The sequence below is a fragment of the Cavia porcellus genome, unplaced genomic scaffold (genome assembly GCF_034190915.1).
Source record: "Cavia porcellus strain 051 isolate PalLab524CR breed Dunkin Hartley unplaced genomic scaffold, mCavPor4.1 scaffold_6, whole genome shotgun sequence".
Lineage (NCBI taxonomy): Eukaryota > Metazoa > Chordata > Mammalia > Rodentia > Caviidae > Cavia > Cavia porcellus.
Genome location: NW_026947489.1, coordinates 21,034,349 through 21,053,557, shown reverse-complemented (window position 1 = coordinate 21,053,557; position 19,209 = coordinate 21,034,349). Strand labels below are relative to the sequence as shown.

The 19,209-nt window shown below is 53.3% G+C and overlaps 1 protein-coding gene across 2 annotated transcripts; it reads left to right on the top strand.

Annotated features, from left to right (window-relative positions):
- The first annotated feature begins 15 nt into the window (after positions 1-15).
- Hapln3 (hyaluronan and proteoglycan link protein 3) lies at positions 16-17,848 on the top strand. Of its 2 annotated transcripts, none has more exons than XM_003475498.4 (5): positions 16-194; positions 12,976-13,153; positions 13,577-13,945; positions 16,130-16,432; positions 17,056-17,848. In XM_003475498.4, the coding sequence occupies exons 1-5, from the start codon at positions 165-167 to the stop codon at positions 17,337-17,339; spliced, it is 1,164 nt and encodes a 387-aa protein (XP_003475546.2). In that variant the 5' UTR covers positions 16-164; the 3' UTR covers positions 17,340-17,848. The 2 variants fall into 2 exon arrangements, with proteins under 2 accessions (XP_003475546.2, XP_013013965.1); XM_013158511.3 differs by lacking the exon at positions 16-194 and adding an exon at positions 1,839-1,939.
- The last annotated feature ends 1,361 nt before the right edge of the window (positions 17,849-19,209 follow it).

Below are 19,209 nucleotides of genomic sequence, written 5' to 3'. Positions count from 1 at the left end.
TGGGCAGCAGGAGATCAGCCACGTGGCCGCCAGAGGGCGGGCTGTGCTGTGCTGGAGCGACATCAGAGGAACTGGACTGGAGGTGGCTCCTTCCAGAGAGCCGCCTCTTGCTAGGCCGCCTTGCTGGCAGGGACAGAACAGTAGCCCTGGGCAGCGGGTGCCATATGAACTGGAGCGCTGGACACCTCACCCTGGTGAGTCGTGTGGATCGAATCGGGAGTCTTTCTGGGGTTGCTGGCCTCAGGACTTACCCGTGAGCCTGTCCTACCCCAGCCTTGCTCCTCCTCCTCTGGGGAGCGGCATACAGTGGGAACAGTGTCCTGGATGTCTGAGATGCTTTTGCATCCCACTGACCCACTAGCTTGAGGCTTTCCCGGACCCCAGAGTCTTCCTTGCAGAAGGGGAAACTGAGCCTCACTCCCATCCCGTAGCTGGCCTGCTTTTGCCACATCTGGTATTTCTGCTGGCTGTCTTTGGTTGGCTGGGCAGTGTGGCAGACATCGGTCACCAGGCCCTTGCCTGGTTTGGTGGACAGAGGTGACCTCTCATTCCTTCCCCTTCACCTTTTGTAGGCTTCTAACTGCCCCCTTCTTACGGCCTGCACTGGGGTCCCCTCACTTTGGCTCCTTTTTGTTCCTGGTTTAAAAGCTCTGGCCGCAAAGTCTCAAGTCTGACAACCTGGGTTCAGATCCTGATATGGAGTCACCTGGCTTGGTTGGGTAATGCACTCAAGGTCTCTGGTTCTCAGTTTATCTGAAAAACGGAAGTCAAAAGACTGACTCTGGCCTTGCCAGGACTAACGGGGAGAAGACACAGAAGAACCAGTGAGACAAGGCAAACCCCTTGGGGCCGCCAGAGCTGGCCATTGTCATTGGTGATTATGCCTGTTTCTTCTGTTTTTGCTTCCCCTCCATTCTTCCTAGGGGTCAGACTTGTGTCTTCCCCCTAGAGGACTTTGGGGCTCTCATTTGCTCCTATGTCTAGTGCTCAGCTTCAGGAGCAATTTACTGTGTAGTTTAACACTATATTGCAGTCCTCTGTATGCACACACACACACACACACACGCGCACACACACACACACACACACACACACACACACACACGCATGGTCTTGAGTTGTGCTAGGAAGAGGCACAGGGCTCTGGGACCCTGAGGTCCTCCCCCACCTGGCTGAGTGACCTCCTGGTCTTCTCAGTTGAGGAAATAGGGGCCGTGGGGGTGGAGTGGCTGTTGGTCTGAACCGGATAAAAAAACACCCTGTCCAAACAGAGGCATCCTGAGAAGTGGCGCCTGATGGCCACGCTGACCGACGCCAGAATCCTCAGGGAGGCGCCATCTCCGACTGTCCTTGGGAACCTGATTACCGCTTGGGCCGCTGGGGGTGCACTTTCCTCTCCCTGCTCCCACGTGGACCTCACCTTTAAGTGGGTTTACCGGAGACAGCTTCTCTAGACCATTTTCCCAGGAGGGTGTCCGCATGCCCTTGCGCACCATGGGGTGCATGCAAGCACTCAGGACTCTTGCAGTTACAGTTTAAACGGGGGCTGGGGGGTGGGGGCGACAGCGCTCAGAGCGCTGGCCAACGGCTTTCTGCTCAGTTCGACTGTTTTTGGTATAGTGGGGTGGGTCTCATGGGGACACCCTCCCCCACTAATGCTCCCCTCCCACCTGCGCCTGGCCTCCCCTCCGAACGCTCCCTGGGTGGCTTCAGGGTGGTCCCCAGCCCTCCCTTCCCAGGCTGCTCAGGCTGCACCATCTCTTCCCCTGGGGCCCAGCCCTGGGAGGGAAAGGGGCGTGTGTTTCTTTAAGGGGCAGGCCGGGCGGGAGCCAGGGGTTTGCCCGGCGCTTCCTTCCAGGCTATCCAAGATCCGCAGGTCCTAAGAGCCTGGTCCCTCAGCCCCTGGCCGGGACGGCCGTTGAGAAGCCGGCTGGGGACGGTACGTGGCGCGCAGGTCTTTGCCCCTGGGGCGCGCAGGCTCCTCCTTTTCTCAGGGGTCTCCCGGGCAGGGCTGGGGACCTGGTCCTGCGGGCCGGGCTGCGCGGCGCTGTGATCGCCCTGCCACGCGCCCAGGGCGCAGGGGGGTGCGAGCGTGGCCGGGCTCAGTGGCCTCGCGGGTGCGCCCGGGAAGACCTGGAGACCCCGCCGGGGTGGACCCTTCCCCCGGGCAGCCCGGCTCCTTCCGTGTCACGCTCTCCGGGCCCCGCAGCCTCCACGCGCGGCGGCCAAGCTCTGCCCCTCCGCATCTGTGGGAGGGACGGGCGCGGGGACCCCGGTGGGCTGGCAGGGGACACCAGCGGGGCCGGAGCGGGGGTTCGGGTAGTCCCGGGCCTTGGGCCACTGGGGCTCCTGCGCTACACACCGCGACGCCGGAGGCCGAGTCCTGGGTGGGACACGCGTGGCCCAGGGAGGAGACACGCGGGGCCTTTGGGCCGGCAGTGCCGCCGGCTCCCGGGTGGCCAGCGCAGCCTTGGCCGGGCCTCTGCCTCCCAGCACGGGGCGGCGACGGGGTCGCGGCCGGGCGAGCGCGCGGCGAACACCCGGGATCGCGCTTTCCCCGACGCGAAGCCCTGTCCTAGTCCGGGCTCCGGGTCCGATGCCTCTGCCGCGGTCGGGGCTCGCGGGTGCCCTCTGCTGGAGCCGGGGAACTCGTCACTGGTGTGACTCTGCGGGCTTGGCAACAGGTGGCATCTCCTCCGGGCCCAGGCGGGCCAGCTCATTGTCCTCCTGGGGAGGGGCCTCAGGCAGGTGGTCCCTGGTGAGGTGGGAGACCAGAACGTTCTCTTTACCTTCTCGCCAAAGATAGAGCCTTGGGTGGGGTTCAGCCCTCTCCATGGCCCTCACCTCAGTTTCCCCAGCTATGGAGAGAAGGGAGGGAGAAATGAAAAGATGCAGCGGGTTACTAGGAGGCTTTGCTTTGTAAATGGTTAACAGTTATAGCAGGGAATGCTAAGAGCTGGCTCCTGATCCCGCAGTGTCCTGTGCTCTGCAGAACACGGTATCCCTTCCATCTCACATATGTTTTCAGCCTGGTTCACTGTGACTCTCATTTTACAGATGAAGAAAGCAAGGTTCAGAGAGGTTCAGTGAATTGCCTGAGGACACACAGGAAGAGGGTGGGCCAACATCGGATTCAGGTAGCCAATCAGATCCCAGAGCCCCAGATCTGCCAATCCACATTAGCTCTTCTCTCCTGAGTACCTGCTTGCGTGTCAGGCACTGGATATAATCCATCTTCCAGAACCCTCACCACAGCCTGTCCTTGTGGTGCATGCCTGTAAACCCAGCACTTGGGAGGCTGAGACGGGAAGATCACCGCAAGTCTGAGGCCAGCCTGGACTACATAGTGAGACCCTACAGACCTACGTGCAGGGAAGAGCTATTAGAACTCCGTTGCTTCTTCTATTACTGGGGATTGAACCTAGGGCCTTTGCACAGAGCTGTATCCCCATACCGTTTATGTTTTTCACTCAGGGTCTTGCTAAATTGCGGAGGCTGACCTGAGACTTGCTGTCCTCCTGCCTCAGCCTCCCAGGCCTGGGATTATAGGTGTGTGCCATTGTGCCCTGTTTAGTATTTTTTTCCTTTTCCTTTTTTTAAAAACAGGTGAGGAAATGGAGGGACAGAGGGGTTGAGTAATTTGCTCAAAGCCACCCAGGTGTGTCCAGCTCAATGCTGAGCCCCCAATACCAAGGGGATTGGTCTTGGGCCTTCTGGGTGGCTGGGGTGGGGCGAGCCAGGGTTAGTGAGAGGAGGCCACGATGGTCAGGGATGGGGAGGTCAGTCAGACTCCTGCCGGGGCTCCTTGCTGTGCCTTAGCCTAGGCATTCAGGGCCCGCAGCCCCTCAGTTCCATGCTAGTCTGCTTAGGAGAGTGAATCTGCCATTCAGAGAGATTGAACTGTATAGGAGAAAGGAACTCCCAGCCTACTAGATCTCTGGTACAAGTTCCTGTTCTCTAAAACTGAGTTTTAGGGACAATGAATGTTAAGAGCAGGATATATTTATTGAGAGAAAGAAAGCTTCTGCCAGACAGAGAGACAGAAGGGGTCCTGAGTGGGTTGCCAAAGATTGTGTCTTTTCTAGGGACTTTTATGGAGTAAAACCACAAAGTGAGACAGGTCTAAAGAGGAGAAAACATGGGAACTTACAAGGTGGGCCTGAGGTGGGACAGAACTGTGGCCAACCAGTAAGATGAATTGTTCAGGTAAAATTGATTAAATTGGGGACAAATCACTCAGCAGACCAGCCTGCTTAAAGAGCAGTGACTTCCTGAAGGGAGTTGGGTTGGTGACTCCTGGCTGCCTCAGGGTGATAGAGACCTATTTAGAATATCAGTCCCTGATGCTTATCCTTAGGAAGTCTGTGGGCACATTTGATCTTTTTGTCTTAAGGTCTGGCCCAACTGGAGGTGTCTGTCTCCCCCACAGTTGTTCTGCAATGGTTTCTTTGAGGGCCCAGCCCTATCTGACTGCCTAAAATATTTCTAACACAGCTGCCTATAACAGAATGACTTGCCCAGGCTCTCCCAGCCAGCAGGTGGCATGGCCCGGATCCTGACCCTGCAAGTCTAGCTCCGAACCTCGTGCTCTGCAGGTGGTTCCCCTTTGAAGAGCCTGGGACAGGAGCCTGCTCCTACCTGGGTAGTGGCTCTTGGGCAGAGGACTCTCCTTTTCTTCCTAATGCCCACCTTTCTTGGTATTCCTCCCCTGATGACCGCTGGGTTAGATCCAACCAGAGAGGACCCGACTGGCTCACACCCTCTATAAACAGGAGGGACTGGGGTGGTGGCAAGATTGTGGGCTCTTTTTATCTTGGGGAGGAGGAGCCAGGATGAGGATGTGCGTTGGTTGGAGGTCCCAAGATACCCAGCATGATCCTGTTCTCTGGCCATGTCTTCCCTTCTCACGGTCCAAGGGGCCATCTCCCGGGCCTTGGTCACGTGGACACTGTTTCCTGCCTCCTTCCCTGTTGCTCCCTCAGTGGCCTTTGGCCTTCCGGTTCTCGCTTCCTGGAGTACTCCTGCCTTTTTGAGGGCCTTCGGTAGTCCACTGTCAGCAGCTCCTTCCTGTCTGTCTTGCCGTGTCACACATGCCACTTTTACGTCAACTGTGTCACCTATCGTGGCTGTGTCAGTCTCTCTCATTAGGACACAGACTCCCTGAAGGCTTCTGTCATGTATCCTGGTGCCTAAGGCCCTGCCGGATGTGATGGATGCGTGGTACATAACTTCTGTAGTTGACAAGGTCAGGTCTCAGCTCTTTGGTCTACCTGGGGAGACTTAAGCAAGGACCTTAGCATTCTCAACCTCAGCTTCTTTGTTTGTCCAGTGGGGTTAATAATTCTGACACTGTGAGACCTCCTTGTAATAAGGTCCATGAAAGTGTGCTGATGGGAAGAGGTCAGCCTTTTTTGTTTGTTTTGAACTCATTTTGTAGCCCAGGCTGGCCTTGAACTCGCAGCAATCCTCCTGCCTCAGCCTCCAAGTGCTGGGATTGCATATACCACCACGCACAGCCTAGAGGTCAGCCTTTATTTTATTTTGTTTTGTTTTTTGGTACTGGGGATTGAACTCACTATCTTGTGCTTGCGAGGCAGGTGCTTATGCTGCTGAGCTAAATCCCCAGCCTAGTGCATTAATTCTTTTGGGGTTCTTGGAGTTGTAGTCCTTGTTCTGTCTTTCTACAATGTCTTTCTGAACATTTTGGACTGCTTGGTTGGACCTTCATGAATTTCCTCAGTTGTTCTTTGTCATGGAAGTATCTTCCTTCTCCATCAATTTTGAAAGATTGTTTTACGAGGTACAGCAGTCTGGGTTGGAGGCTTTCTTTTAAGCTTTAAATACTTCACTCCAAGCTCTCCTTGATTTGAGGGTTTGTGCTGAGAAGTCAGCTGTGATTCTGATGGGCTTTCCTTTCGATGTGATTTACTTCTTTCTCTAACAGCTTTTAATATTCTATTTTTGTGTTGAATTTCTGGAATCTTGACTATTATGCCTTGTTGTAGTTTTTTTTTAATCATGGCTAATGGAGTTCTATACGCCTCACTTATCTGTATGTCAAATTCTTTTTTTCCGCCAGGGAGGTTTTCTGCCATGACATCCATGACCAGATTTTTTAAGTCATTTATGTTATCTCCTGCTTTTTCATTGATTCCAACCTCCAGTGAGTCTTACGTTATTCTTCTTTGCATCATCTAGCAGCTTCTGGATTGATTTCTCATTGTCTTTTGCTATTTCTAAGACATTTTTTCACGATTGCTAACTGCAATCCTGTCTTCTATATCTGAGATTCTATCCTCACATTGGCTCATCCTGCTGGGGATGCTTTCATTGGAATTTTTAATCTCCTGAATATCAGTTTGAATCTGTTACATGGATTCCACTGCTTTCTTAATCTGCTCTAAAGTCACTAAACATGTCTTTCATTGTGATCATCATCTGTGTAATTACCTGAGCAATTATTTCTGATTCGATTTTTTTCTCCTCCATTTGCCTTGGCATTTCTGCTGTTGTCACTTCAGAGTCCAGGTGGGTGGCTGGACTGTCCCACCTTACTTCCCCCTCCGATGGCTTTTGGTGAGCTGGGCATCTGGGTTTACAGCTTGCTTAAGTGTCTTTTCATTTTCTATTTTTTTATGTTTAATTCCTAGGTTGATGCTTGTAAATTGCCTCTAGTGTGTAGCTTTATTGCTAGTCTTTAGCACTCTTAGGAAATGACTACTTCTCAGAGATTTCTTCTAGGTACAAACTGGCTTTTGGGCTTTGAATGGGTTGCAGGATCCCGCCTCTTCAGTTTATTGGAGATGAGAAGTTGCTGCCTACTTATTCTAACCCCTTATTCTTTGGCACTGGCCTATAGCATTTTTTATGACCCTTACGCAGTCTCAGCCTTGGTGTCCCAGGAAGAACAGCTGGTTAGAACAATTACGTCACTTTGGCTAGTGTGGTACACTCAGCAATAACAACAGCATCAACCCAGCCTAGAAAATGACAAACCGAGTAACTATTACTTTGCCACCTTTAAGCGTATGAACTAGATTTGTGGTTACATTACAAAATATAAAACAAACCGGAAAATTGTGTGCACTAAATAAGCCCTCAGTTTGACAATTTTACCCTGCAGGGTGAAAATTTAAAAGGCAATGAAGAAAAAACAAAACAAACAAACAACCAAATAATGAGAAAGAGAGAAAAAGAAAGAAAGAAAATGTCCACTTCAAGGTGTATCTCTGCTGTCATGGTGGACAGTGTGGGCAGAGTCCAGGTCCGTGTTGAGTGATGTACTGTGAGGCGGTGGATAATCCCAGCTAGCCTGCTCCTGTATTTCCTTAGAAGGTGAGGCTGGTTTCTGGCCGTGAGGCTGGGACTGGATGAGCTCAGCCTGCAGTGGTTGGTGCACCTTCTCTGGGTTTTCACTCAGCTAGGAGCAGCCAGATGCAGCCAGCAGCTGTTCTGCATCCCGAGCTCAGTTGGCCCCTCCCCAGGATGCTTCCCTCCCAGTCACCGTCTCCTGTAGGATGTCTGAGCCCCGCGCCACTCACCAGCCACTGCAGTCCTCTGTGTCCACTGCTCCCTGGCACGAGAGCATCTTTCCACCGAGTCCTCTGGGGTTTCCTGCACTTGGAAGGCTGAGATAGGAGGATTGCCTTGAGTTTGAGGCCAGTCTGAACTACTTACAAGATCTTCTGTAAAAAACAAAACAAAATAAAAAAATAAATCAGACTTCTGAGAAGATGGAAGAGTGGTGAGCAGCAGAAATAGCCTCTCCAACATTTGGTGTCCAGACACTGAATATAGCAGCGGGAAGAAGAGGAGGCGAGAAGTGGGTCTCCTGGACCCAGGAAGGATCTGAATAGGGAGAGTGAAAAGAGAAACTTCAGTGGAGGTGGAGGAGATGGCAGGCAGTGCCTCCTACAGAGTTGGGACTCACTGCTTGAGAGGAGCAGCTCAACTCTGCAGACTGCTGAGTGCCTCTTTAACCTGTGGATGAAATAGAAGAATAAAATTTTCCTTACTGGGAGTGGGGCAGGGGCTCTTGGGAGGATCCCGGAAGCTGCTAGCTGTAGAAGCCTTTAAAAAACCAGGGAGCAAGTGCAGGGCCCAGGCCGGAGGCTGTGAGTGTGTGCTGGGGTTGCTGGGGCTGACTGAGAAGGGACTCCTGGGATTCGGCTTGCCGCAGAACCCCCAGTGTTTGCCTCTGTGTCTGTGTCTGTGTCTGTGTCTGCTCTGCGGCTGTGAGGAGGGGACAGCCCGGGTATGAGGCAAGATCTCACTGGGTCAGTGATTTTCCCCAGCTTTGAATGCCGGAGACTTCAGATCATTAGAGAGCAATTTATTATGTGGTTTATTACAACAAATGCTGACAGTCCTGCCAAAAGCAACTTTCGGTAGTTACAGGGGTGATTAAAATATACAATGAATGCTGAAATGAAAAAAATCTATTATAGTAAAAGACTCATTGCCAGGGATCCTCCTCAGAATACTCTCCCTTGCTTTGAGCACACTTCCCAGCAGCTCTGGAAGTCCTCTTGTGAGTGCCTTTAAGTGGCATCATCAAAAACCCAGTGAATGCTGCTGCCTAGTGCCCAAAACAAAAACAAACAAAACAAAACAAAACACCAAACAGACAAAACTGGAAAGGCAGGCTTGTGAAAACATGACAATATGAGCCAGGTGTGGTGGTGCATGCCTATAATCCCTGCACTTGGGAGGTTGAGGCAGGAGGATCATTGCAAGTTTGAGACCTGCATGGGCTACAAAGTGAGTTCAAGGCCAGCCTGAACTGCATAGTGAGACCCTGTCCCAAAAACAAAACAAAACACACCTGTACACATAAAAACCAAAACATGACAGTATGTCATGGACCATATTCATCAGATCTGACACTGTGTGACTTTTGTCTCTTCCACAAAGTCAGAAGGACCATGAAACGTAAAAGGTAAATGTTCTGAATCAGTTCAGGACGGTTGAGGCAACCATGGCAGCACAAAGAAGACACTCATGAAAGAGAATCGCCAGAGCTGCTTCAGCAAGTGGCCAGAATGATGGCATAAGTATGTTGGAAGGGAGGGAGGTATTTTGAGGGGGAGTCATGGCAGTGTTTCTAAAAATTTAAAAATGTTGACATTCACCATAATTTTCTATTGTACTGCGTGCGTGCACCTGTCCCCGCACCATCCCAGCCCTTGCCCAAAGAGTTGGGCAAACATCACGGACTGAGAATCCCCGTACTCTCAGTAGCCACTCTCATCTTCCCAGCAAGTTAAAAGGGCAAGAGAGAAATACCTGCGGGGTCAGTTGGTGTAACTGCTGAGGAGAACTTACCATAGGTTTTCTGGTTAAATTAGAAATAGATGAAAAATTGGACAGACATCCTTGAGTATAAAAAAATGGTTGATGAGGACTTTGCATTGGGTCAGACTTTGGTTTTAGTAACATTTTTGCTGTGCTGGGGATGGAGCCCAGGGCTTGGCGTAGGAAAGGCAAGTGTTCCACCACTGAGCTCGGCCTCCAGCCCTGGGTCAGACTTTTACTTTTGGTCACGGTAGTCATCATATGTCCCAGGGACCTCTGTCTCCAAGGAGGAAGCCCTTGGGCGGGGTGAGGGCTGCCAAGGGCTGGTGATGGGCGTTCGGGCACATGTTGGCAGAGAATTAACGGCGCTGGTTTTAATTAGGATTGTTCTCCTAGTGCCGGACGCCAAAGTTGCATACATTTTAAGGCGTCTGTTCTGGCTTTGATTTTCCCCTAATCTTGTTATTTTTTAATGTATGATTTTATAAAAATGCCAGTTCGTGATGAGAACATCTGCAGTCATTCTTTCTCAGGAAGCCTTTTGCCCTGGGGTCACTGGTGCCCGATGAGCTGCCCTGGGAGGCCCTGGGTGCTGCAGGTAGAGGCGGTCAGAGGGACAGGTGAGGGGTGGACTGGGGCATCTGGTTCAGCACCCACAGGCCTCACTTCTTCCTCTGCTCCCCCCTTGGTTCCCAAAGTGCAGCCTCAAGGAGAGGAAAGGAAGTGAGCCCTCAGGAGGCCCAGCTCTGTCCAGTCACTGAGCTACGGGCCCTGTGTGGTTACCTCCCTGAGTCTGGCACGGTGGGTTCAAATCTGGGTTCTGCCACTTTCTAGCTGGGTAACCCTGAGCAGGTTATGGATTCATGCTGTGTTTTGGTTTTCCATCTGTAAAATGGGAATTCTAATGGGTCCCAGCTCTAGGGGTTGAGGTGAGGATTCCGTGAGATTGTAAGTGCTCATTAACCCGGCTGTTGATGTTTTCCTTTGGCATATCCTCCCCACCGCACAGAGTGAACGTGAGGCTAAGATGTGTTCACAAGGACATTCTGAACGTGGGTGGCTCATGGGACAGTGTGGGTGGGGAGGGGCCAGTTCGGCTGCTTCTCTCTGAGCCCACCATGTGTCACTACAGCAGCTGCCAGCAGGCTGGGGAAAGCCTAGCCAGGGAAAGGTGGCCCCAGTAGGTTCAGTGCAGGACCTGGACAGGACACTTAGGATGTCTGTTCCCTGCCATTGACCAGGACAGTCACCTGGCCCTCCTGCAGCTGGGAGACCATGGCCCCTTCTAGACCTATATCACTGTGGGAGGAAATGAGAGCAGAGCGTTGAGAAATACGCCACGGCAAGTCTTAAGAACAGCCCGTAGCTCCGGCCTAAGAAACCTGCTCATCCTCAAGTCGCCAAATGAGGGCTGCTGGGCTCCTCTGCATCTGCAGGTTGCAGCTGTAGAAAGCACACGAGACTCACTGCGGATGGAAAGTATCTGGAAAAATAAATCATCTACATAGACTTGGCTTTTTAAAAATTATTATTCCCTAAATAATACAGTGTAAGATCTACAGAACACTTACATTCTTTTTTGAGACAGGGCTCGCTAAATTGCTAAGATGCCCAGGCTGGGATTGGTATCCTCCTGCCCCTAATCCCACAGTGTTGGGATTAACGGTGTTGCCCCCACAGCTGGCCGAGTGTTTCCATTGTATTTTAAGTAGTCTAGAGATAATTTAAACTATACAGCAGATGTGCGTAGGTTATATGAGGGACCCGAGCATTTTGGTATCCTCAGAGAGCCTGCAGTGAATCCCCACGAATACCAAGTGACACTTGGAGTGGAGATAGGATATAAACCCCAATCTTTCAGTTCCCTAGCTCTGCCTTGGGCTGTCCCATTCCCTGTCAGCAAGAGCTTCATGGGTGCCAGCTGGGAATTCCTCTTGGACAGGAACCAAGGCCTTGGTGGGTACTGTTCTGTCTGCAACTCACAGTGCTGAGGCCAAATGTGGGCTTCAGGGTCTCTGCGAAGATGTTGGAGAGAACAGCTGACTCAGCCTCTGCTTCCACCCCTCCTGTGAAACCTCTTCACACCCTGGAGAGAGCTCTTTCCTTCACAGCCTGGCCCACTCCTGGCCAATGCTTTGCTCTTCTCCCTCCTGTCTTCGAGGTGTCCCCTTTCCTGAGACCTCTGAGCGCAGGTGTTCGCAGCACACTTGCTTATGGCCCTAGTGCAGGGGCAGCTGCGGTTTGCTGTGCCCATGTTAAAAGCCCCCGCAGCGTTCTCCATGTTGATATGAGGTCATCACATCTGCACGGTGAGCCCTGCTGTCCCCTGGTCCTGCTACCCCTCACCCGCATTCCACTTGCCCCAAGGGGGAGGTTTCCAGGTTACACGGCTGAACCTGCAGCTGCTCTGCTTAAAGCCATGCTTGGCACCCCAGGGCCTCTGGGACAAACGACAGGCATCCAGGCCTGACACCAGGGATATCCACACACCTCCCCTCCCCTCCCCATAGCAGCCAGGGCTTGGTGAGACAGAATTCATTCCAGATGGTTCCTGTAAAGGAACCCTAATGGAACACTGAGGTCTGGGCAGTAGGGTGCACTTATCCGAGGCAGCCAGGATGTGGAATCGGAGAACAGAAGTGCTGAGAGGGGAGGCATGGGAGCAAGAGGGCGCAGGGAAGAAACACCAATGGTCACCACCCTGCCACCACACCCTTCTCCTGTGAGTGTGTCCCATTGGCTGAGAGCCCTGGGCCCAGGATGAGTGACCCCCAGGGACCAGTGGGCGTGTGGAGAGAAGGGCAGGAATGGGCACCCAGCACAGCCCCGTCCCCACGTGCTGTCCCTGCTAGGACACGAGCCTGTCCTCTGTCTCAGAAACCCCTGTGCCATCAACTTACTTTCTACGCTCCTTTCCAGCCCCTCTGTCCTCTGGGCATTGTGTCTCCCTGCCTTGTCCAGGGCCGAGCTCCTCCCAGGGGTGACCTCTTGTTAGAAGGGGCGAGTTGGGGCGGGGATGGAGTCAGTGGGGCACCAGCTGGGTGCAAGGTGTAAGCAGTAAAGGGGGTGGGTTTGCCAAAAAGCCTAGTGCCCAAGACATGGTATTTTAATGTGGTATTTTAAGCAGCCAGATCAATGAACTACAGCTCATGGATCAGTGCCTATTTTATTTGACTTTTCACCCAAGTGGGAATGGCCCCCTAGAAGTACTCTAGCGTAGTGTTTAAACCTTCCTTCCTTCCTTCCTTCCTTCCTTCCTTCCCCCTCTTTCCATCCCTCCTTCTCTTCCTCCTTCCTTTTTCTCCTCCTCTTCCTCCTCTCCCTCCTCCTCCTCTCCTCTCCTTCTCAGTACTAGGAAGTCAGCCCAGGTTTTCACACTGAGCTACATCCTCGGCCGCTCTTTGTTCCTTATTTTGAGAGAGGGTCTTACTGAATTGCCCGAGGGGGCTTGAACTTGGTGGGTTCCTCCTGCCTCGGCCTCCCAGAGGGCTGAGACTGTAGGCGTCCCTGAGGGAGGAGCCTTGTCTACCTTGTCACTGCTCAGCTCCGAGAGCAGTGCCAGGCCTGCGGAAGAGGCTCTGTAAATCACTTGCCGAATGAGTGTATGAGTGGGTGCTGAAACAGAGATTTGGGGTTCCCCAAAGTGGGTTTCTCTAATGACTTGTTTCTTCTTTTTCCCAGTTTACCTTGGGGCCACGGCCTTGCCCAGGACGCCCTGGTGCTGCGGCCATGCATGCCTCGGTGGGTCTGCTGCTCCCGGTCCTGCTGCTCACGCTGCCCTGCGCCCCCGGACTGCCCTTCTACAATGGCTTCTACTACAGCCCTGGTGGCAGGGACCTGGGGAGTGACCACAGGGAAAGTGCGTGTCCCCAGGCTATGCCCTGACTCCTGGGGTGAGGACAGGACACAGCACAGCAGCCTCTGGCTCTTAGGGAGGTCCAGCCTCCCTTCTAGGATGAGAAGAGGTGGCTCAGTTCCTCTGGGGTTTTATTTGTGACAGTCTCTCTAAGTAGCTCAGACTGGCCTTCAACTTGTAATCCTCCAGCTTCAGCCTCCCCATAGGTGGGGTGATAGGTGTGACCCATCAGTTAGCTTTTGATGCACACCAAACCACCCCAAATGAGTTCAGACAACAGAAATTTCCTTAAGATGGGAGCCCACAGCTCAGGGTTCGGGAGGGGGCAGCTGGGTGCCTGAGCCTTGTGGGGCCGGTGAGGGCGTGGGATGGCCGTGCCCAGCCGAGGTGGGCTGTTCCAGGACCCTCTGTGCCACTTCACTCCAGGCCTCTTCAATGGAGTGAAGCTGGTGGTGGAGACGCCGGAGGAGACCCTGTTCACCCACTGGGGTGCCAATGTGACTTTGCCCTGCCGCTACCACTACGAGCCAGCCCTGGCATCCCCGAGGCCCGTGCGCATCAAGTGGTGGAAGCTGTCGGAGAACGGAGCCCCGGAGCAGGACGTGCTGGTGACCATTGGACAGCGGCGCCGCTCCTTCGGGGACTACGAAGGCCGCGTGCACCTGCGGCAGGACCAGGAGCGCGAAGCCTCACTGGAGCTGCGGGACCTGCGGCCCGAGGACTCTGGGCGCTACCGCTGCGAGGTCATCGATGGGCTGGAGGACGAGAGCGGTGTGGTGGAGCTGGAGCTACGGGGTGAGGCCCTGACCGCGTGCGGGTTATGTGGGACCCAAGAGGTGGGGAGAGGACTCTGGGAAGCGTCCAGACCTCTGTTCTTTACCTAGGGGAGCACATCCCGTCCTCAGAGCAGGCTGGGAAGAAGTTACTGATCTTACCACCCCCATTTAACAGATGAGGAGCTGGTAAATGGCAGAGCTGGCGTTGGAAGCCAGGCAGCAGCCTCCAGGACCCACAGCCTTTATTCCATCAAGCTCAAATCCCGCTCAGACGGGAAAACGTGGGAGCTGGTCCCACAGCTCGTTGGAGCCAGGGCTGAGATGCCAGGGCTGAGATGCGGGCAGCAAAAACCAACAAGGCAGGCCAGGGAGTGCTGGGCCCAGGGCACATGCTGAACCTTGGCCTGTCCCAAGGGCGCTGCTGTCCTTATTCCCAGCTGATGGGGGCAGACTACAAGCCAAGGGATGCTGGAGTCTCTAATTTGACAAAAAAACAAAACAAACAAACAAAAAAAAACAACCCACAAACCTTACCTTTTTATGTAAAAGAGCTGAGTTTTTTTTTTTTTTAATGTAAAATTGTCCTATTTTTAGAAAAGCTCCATTGCTGAGCAAATCACCAGACCCTGCCGGCCAGATCTTACATGTGGCCCAAGTTGAGATCTAAGTCGCTGTCACTCCTCTAACCCTGGCAGAGGGCCACGTGTGCTGCTGTCTCCTCCCTGCTGGGACGGCAGCCAGGTAGAGGCAGAAGCCCGGATGGTACCCAATCTCCCTCACCTGGGAAAGCCTCCCGGATTGAGGCTGTTCCCTGTGTGCACAGGTGAAAAGCAGTTGCCCCTCCCTTACCTGCCTCAGTGGCCAGGAGGAGAGACACGCCCAGTTTCTATGGCATCTCTGCCTCTGCAGGTTCAGATGGTGGCTCGGAGGGACCATGCTGCTCCTGCTGAGCTGGGGATGATGGAGGGCAGGGAGAAAGCTGCAAGAGTCATTCATCGGGGGTGCTGGGGCAGACCAGAGACAGAGAGTCCCCACACTGGTCTCAGGCTATACGGGCTGGGAATTTGGGGTGGGACCAGATCCTGCTGCAAACACAGATAGTTTCTGAGGTGATTTTGGGGGCTGTGGGCTTCTCTGCCCCTCTGCCTGACTTTGCCCAGCTGCCTGGCTTCCTGTCTTCGTGAGCCTGGAGGTCTGGCACTCCGGATCTTTTCAGGTCCCCGGCAGAGAAGAGCCCCAGGACTCCCAGCCCCACTTCTAAACAACACAAGCTCATCATGGGTCCCCTCCTAAACCCCTAGTTTTTGCCAAAATTCTTAAAATTTTATCTGATTTGACAGAGACAGACTTTTAGATGTTTAAAAGGCTTTTCATCATGGCAGAATTTCCAACATGTGTGGTAACTTTTGAGAGGAGCCTGCTGCCCCTGCCTGACCCTGGTGACCAGGAGAGAGGCCCCTGCCCCAGGACCTCCTCAGTCCTCTTTATTTAAGGGCCCTTCACCAACCCTATTCCCGCAGATTCTGTGGCCTCTCCTCTCCCTGAACTTGCCTGAGAAGTTTCACATTAATAATCACATATGCAATTCTATGGGTTACACATCTGTAAATTCAACCATCTCACAGATCAAAAATAATACTCAGAAAAATTACGAAGTATTCCCAAAAGAAAAACTGGAATTTGGTGGATGCTAAGTACTGTGCTGAACCCTGGAGAATGTTGTACAGATATTGTATTATGTGTTATAAGTAACCAGCTGGCTTAAAGCAGTGGTTCCAACCTTTTTGATATCAGGGACTTATTTTGTGGATGGCAGTTTTTTCACAGTTGTGGGAGGGGAAGACCTTGAGATGATTCAAGTGCATTACATCTATTGTGCACTCTTTCTGTTATTATTATATTGTAATACAGGTGTCTCTGCTAATGTAAATTTGTATTTGCAGCTGCTCCCTAGTGCTAGCATCTCTGCCTCAGCTCCACCTCAGGTCATCACGCATTAGATTTTCATAAGGAAATCCCTCAAATGTGCAGTTCCCAGGAGGGTTTTTGCTCTTAGAGGAATCTAACTTTGCTGCAGACCTGATGGGGGAGGAACTCAGTGGTAGCTCAAGTGTTGAGGAGCAGCTGTAAGAGGATACAGACGAAGTTTCTCTTGCCTGTTGCTGCCCATCTGCCCTCTCAGCCCCTCTTTTCCCCTCCCCAGGTGTGGTTTTTCCCTACCAGCCCCGACAAGGCCGCTACCAGCTTAACTTCCACGAGGCACAGCAGGCCTGTGAGGAGCAGGGTGCAGTGGTGGCCTCCTTTGAGCAGCTCTTTCGTGCCTGGGAGGAGGGCCTGGACTGGTGCAATGCTGGCTGGCTGCAGGATGGCTCTGTGCAGTACCCTATCACCCTGCCACGGGAGCCCTGTGGGGGCCTGGGTCTGGCACCAGGCATGCGCAGCTATGGTCTCCGCCACCGCCGCCTGCACCGCTATGATGTGTTCTGTTTCACCGCTGCCCTTAAGGGTGAGTGGGGTGGCTGAGCCCAGGTTTGTGGGTGGGTGGCCATCTGGGACCTGGGGGCCTTCTGCCTGCCCACTGGACCCTCGCCCAGAGGTCTGGAGGACCAGCCAGTCAGAAAATGGCCCGTGTGGAGTTTAGAGGTCCTTGAAGCTGCTGCTTCTGGTCACCTTGGTTTATTCATTTATCAAATGCTTTCTGAGTGTCTGTCCTATAGCAGGGCCTTGCCTAGGCTCTGGGGTGTCATAGATAAACAAAACACTTCTGTGCCCATAACACAGTTCGTTGAAAGGTAAACATATGGCACCCAACATTGGCTCTGTGCTGACCCAAGACCTTGGAAAAGTCTCTGACACATACTGGGTGCTCAGTAAGTGACTGAATGCCTGAGAGACACTTAGGGGCCCTGCCCATGTTGGAGCATTCAGGGAAGGGTGGCAGAGGAGGAGCTCCAGCCCCATGGCAGATGGGGTGGTGGGAAGGTTGGACGGGGCCTGGGATGGTGCTCCCCAAAGTCCACTGTAGACCCCCCCCCCCAGCATGTAGCTGCCTGGACTCAGCTACTGCAGCCCCTGTCTTCAGTGGCTGTCCCCCCGTGATGGCCGGCACTCACGCTCGCTCTCCCCCAGGGCAGGTGTACTACCTGGAGCATCCCGAGAAGCTGACCCTGGCAGAGGCCCGAGAGGCCTGCCGGGAGGACGGCGCCCACATTGCCAAGGTGGGCCAGCTCTTTGCCGCCTGGAAGTTCCGTGGCCTGGACCGCTGTGATGCTGGCTGGTTGGCAGATGGCAGTGCCCGCTACCCAGTGGCTCACTCCCGCCCCAACTGCGGGCCCCCAGAGCCCGGCGTGCGGAGTTTCGGCTTCCCAGACCCACAGAGTCGCCATGGTGTCTACTGCCACCGCCAGCGCTAAGCCACGCCAGCTCTGCAGACCCTGCCCTCCCAGCTCTGTATTTATGGACTGGTTCCTTTTCCCCTGTGGTTGGAGCACATTTTGTATTTTTTTTTTTATACTTAACTTAAATTGTAGAAGTATTATTTGTTGGTAATAGCAACTCCCAACTCCTTGTACTGGCCTTGGACTCCCTGGGCTCTCCCGCTTGGGGACATTTGTGGTCTGTGGGCTTTCAGAGGGGTCTCTGCCATTACAGTCCAGGCTGTCTCCATGCCCTGCACGGGCTGCGGCTCAGGTTGGTTGCAGCTGTCACTCTGCCTCAGCCTGGGGAGGCAAACGGTCTGGGGAGGGCGAGTAGGGGTCTTTTTCATTGCCAGAGTGGCTCCCCAGGCTTCTGGTGAAATTCCTTCTCCTCTACCCTCTTCTGGGTCCAGGATCTGTTCATGTTTCCTTGTTCAGGGGGAGGCCTTCCGGTGTAATGTCTTCTTTGGCTAATAAATGGTGCTGTGGCCCCCTGTGGCCCTGGCTCCCCGTGTCTTGGTCAGTTTCAGGGCTTAGCTCTCTGGGTATGTAGTGGGTTCAGTTTTGTCCTGGGCTCTAGGGGTGGGTGGGTAGAGAACTCCATGGACTGACTCGGTTCTGCCAAGACTGGCCCAGCAAATGGGGCCCTAGCTTGTATGCTGCTGCCATATGTCTGAGGGTCCCAGCAGAACAGCGGGAGGTGTCTCTTAGGAGACAGGAGGCTGGGCCCTTAAGACTGCCTTCTCTGCACCTCCCCATCTCTACCTAGGAAGCCCGTCTCCTGCCTGCACCGGTGTTTAGCCACTTCAGTCTATTTTCCTTGGCCTGGTGCTTCTCAGCAGCACTCAGAATTTGTTACAATTGCGAATTCCTAGGCCTCACCCACACCTGCAGAGTCAGCAACTTGGGCCCCATACTCTGCATTAACCACCAACCATCCAGGGAATTCTGGTGCACGTTCAGGTTTAAAACTACAGCACGTAACAGCTGTAGTTGGTCCCTGCCATACAGGGGTGTGACTTAGGTGCTTTTTTGTTTTTCTAGTCAGTTTCCTGTCGCTACAACAAAATACCTATAATAATGATTTTTTCTTCAGTACTGGGGATTGAACTCAGGGAGTGTTGAGTTACATCCCAGTACCCCCTTTTTAATTTTTTATTTTGAGAAAGGATCTTGCTGACTTGCCCAGGCTGGCCATGAATTTGTAATGCTCCTGCCTCAGCCTCCCTAGTGGCTGGGTTGCAGTGTACGTCTCTGCACCTGGCTGAGATAATTAACTTGGATCGAGAACTGGCTTGTTTGGGCTGATGGTTTGGGCAGCTCCAGTCAAGATCAAGTGACTCTGTTGCTTTGGACCTCTGATGAGGCGGTGCATCAGGACTGGCGGATGTGGCAAGGCAGAAAACACCAAGAAGCTAGAGTCCGTCCCTCAAAGGCCATCGTCTTGTGACTCGAGGACCTCCCCAAAGACCCTCCCCTCCCACAGGTTTACAACACCTTGGAATAGCGTTACTGTGGGGGCCAAGCTGTAACATAGGGGCTTTCTGGCAGCATTCAGGATCCAAACTGTAGCAGATGGCATGAATGCGATGAACATCCAGCAGAAATCCTGCCTGGAATTTGTAATTTTGATCCTGTCTCTGGACTAGACCAGTCCTCTCGAAGTGCTGGACTCAGTGACCATCGTAGCTCCCAGCAGGAACAGGGGGTGTTCTCCAGCGCACTGTCTAAGCGCTGGTCCTTGGTGGGAAGGTGGGTTAAATGCATTTTCCTCCCAGGACGTGATGCACACCTGTATTCCCAGCACTGGAGGAGGCTGAAGCCGGAGGATAGTGAATTGGCTTGGGCAATCTTGGGAGACTCTGTC

What these genes read in the sequence shown, in the direction of transcription:
- Hapln3 (XM_003475498.4), top strand. Translation starts at nt 165, where the DNA reads ATGAACTGGAGCGCTGGACACCTCACCCTG. An exon ending in GGGGAGTGACCACAGGGAAA is followed by an intron (nt 13,154 to 13,576) that starts GTGCGTGTCCCC and finishes ACTTCACTCCAG; the next exon opens with GCCTCTTCAATGGAGTGAAG. An exon ending in GGTGGAGCTGGAGCTACGGG is followed by an intron (nt 13,946 to 16,129) that starts GTGAGGCCCTGA and finishes TCCCCTCCCCAG; the next exon opens with GTGTGGTTTTTCCCTACCAG.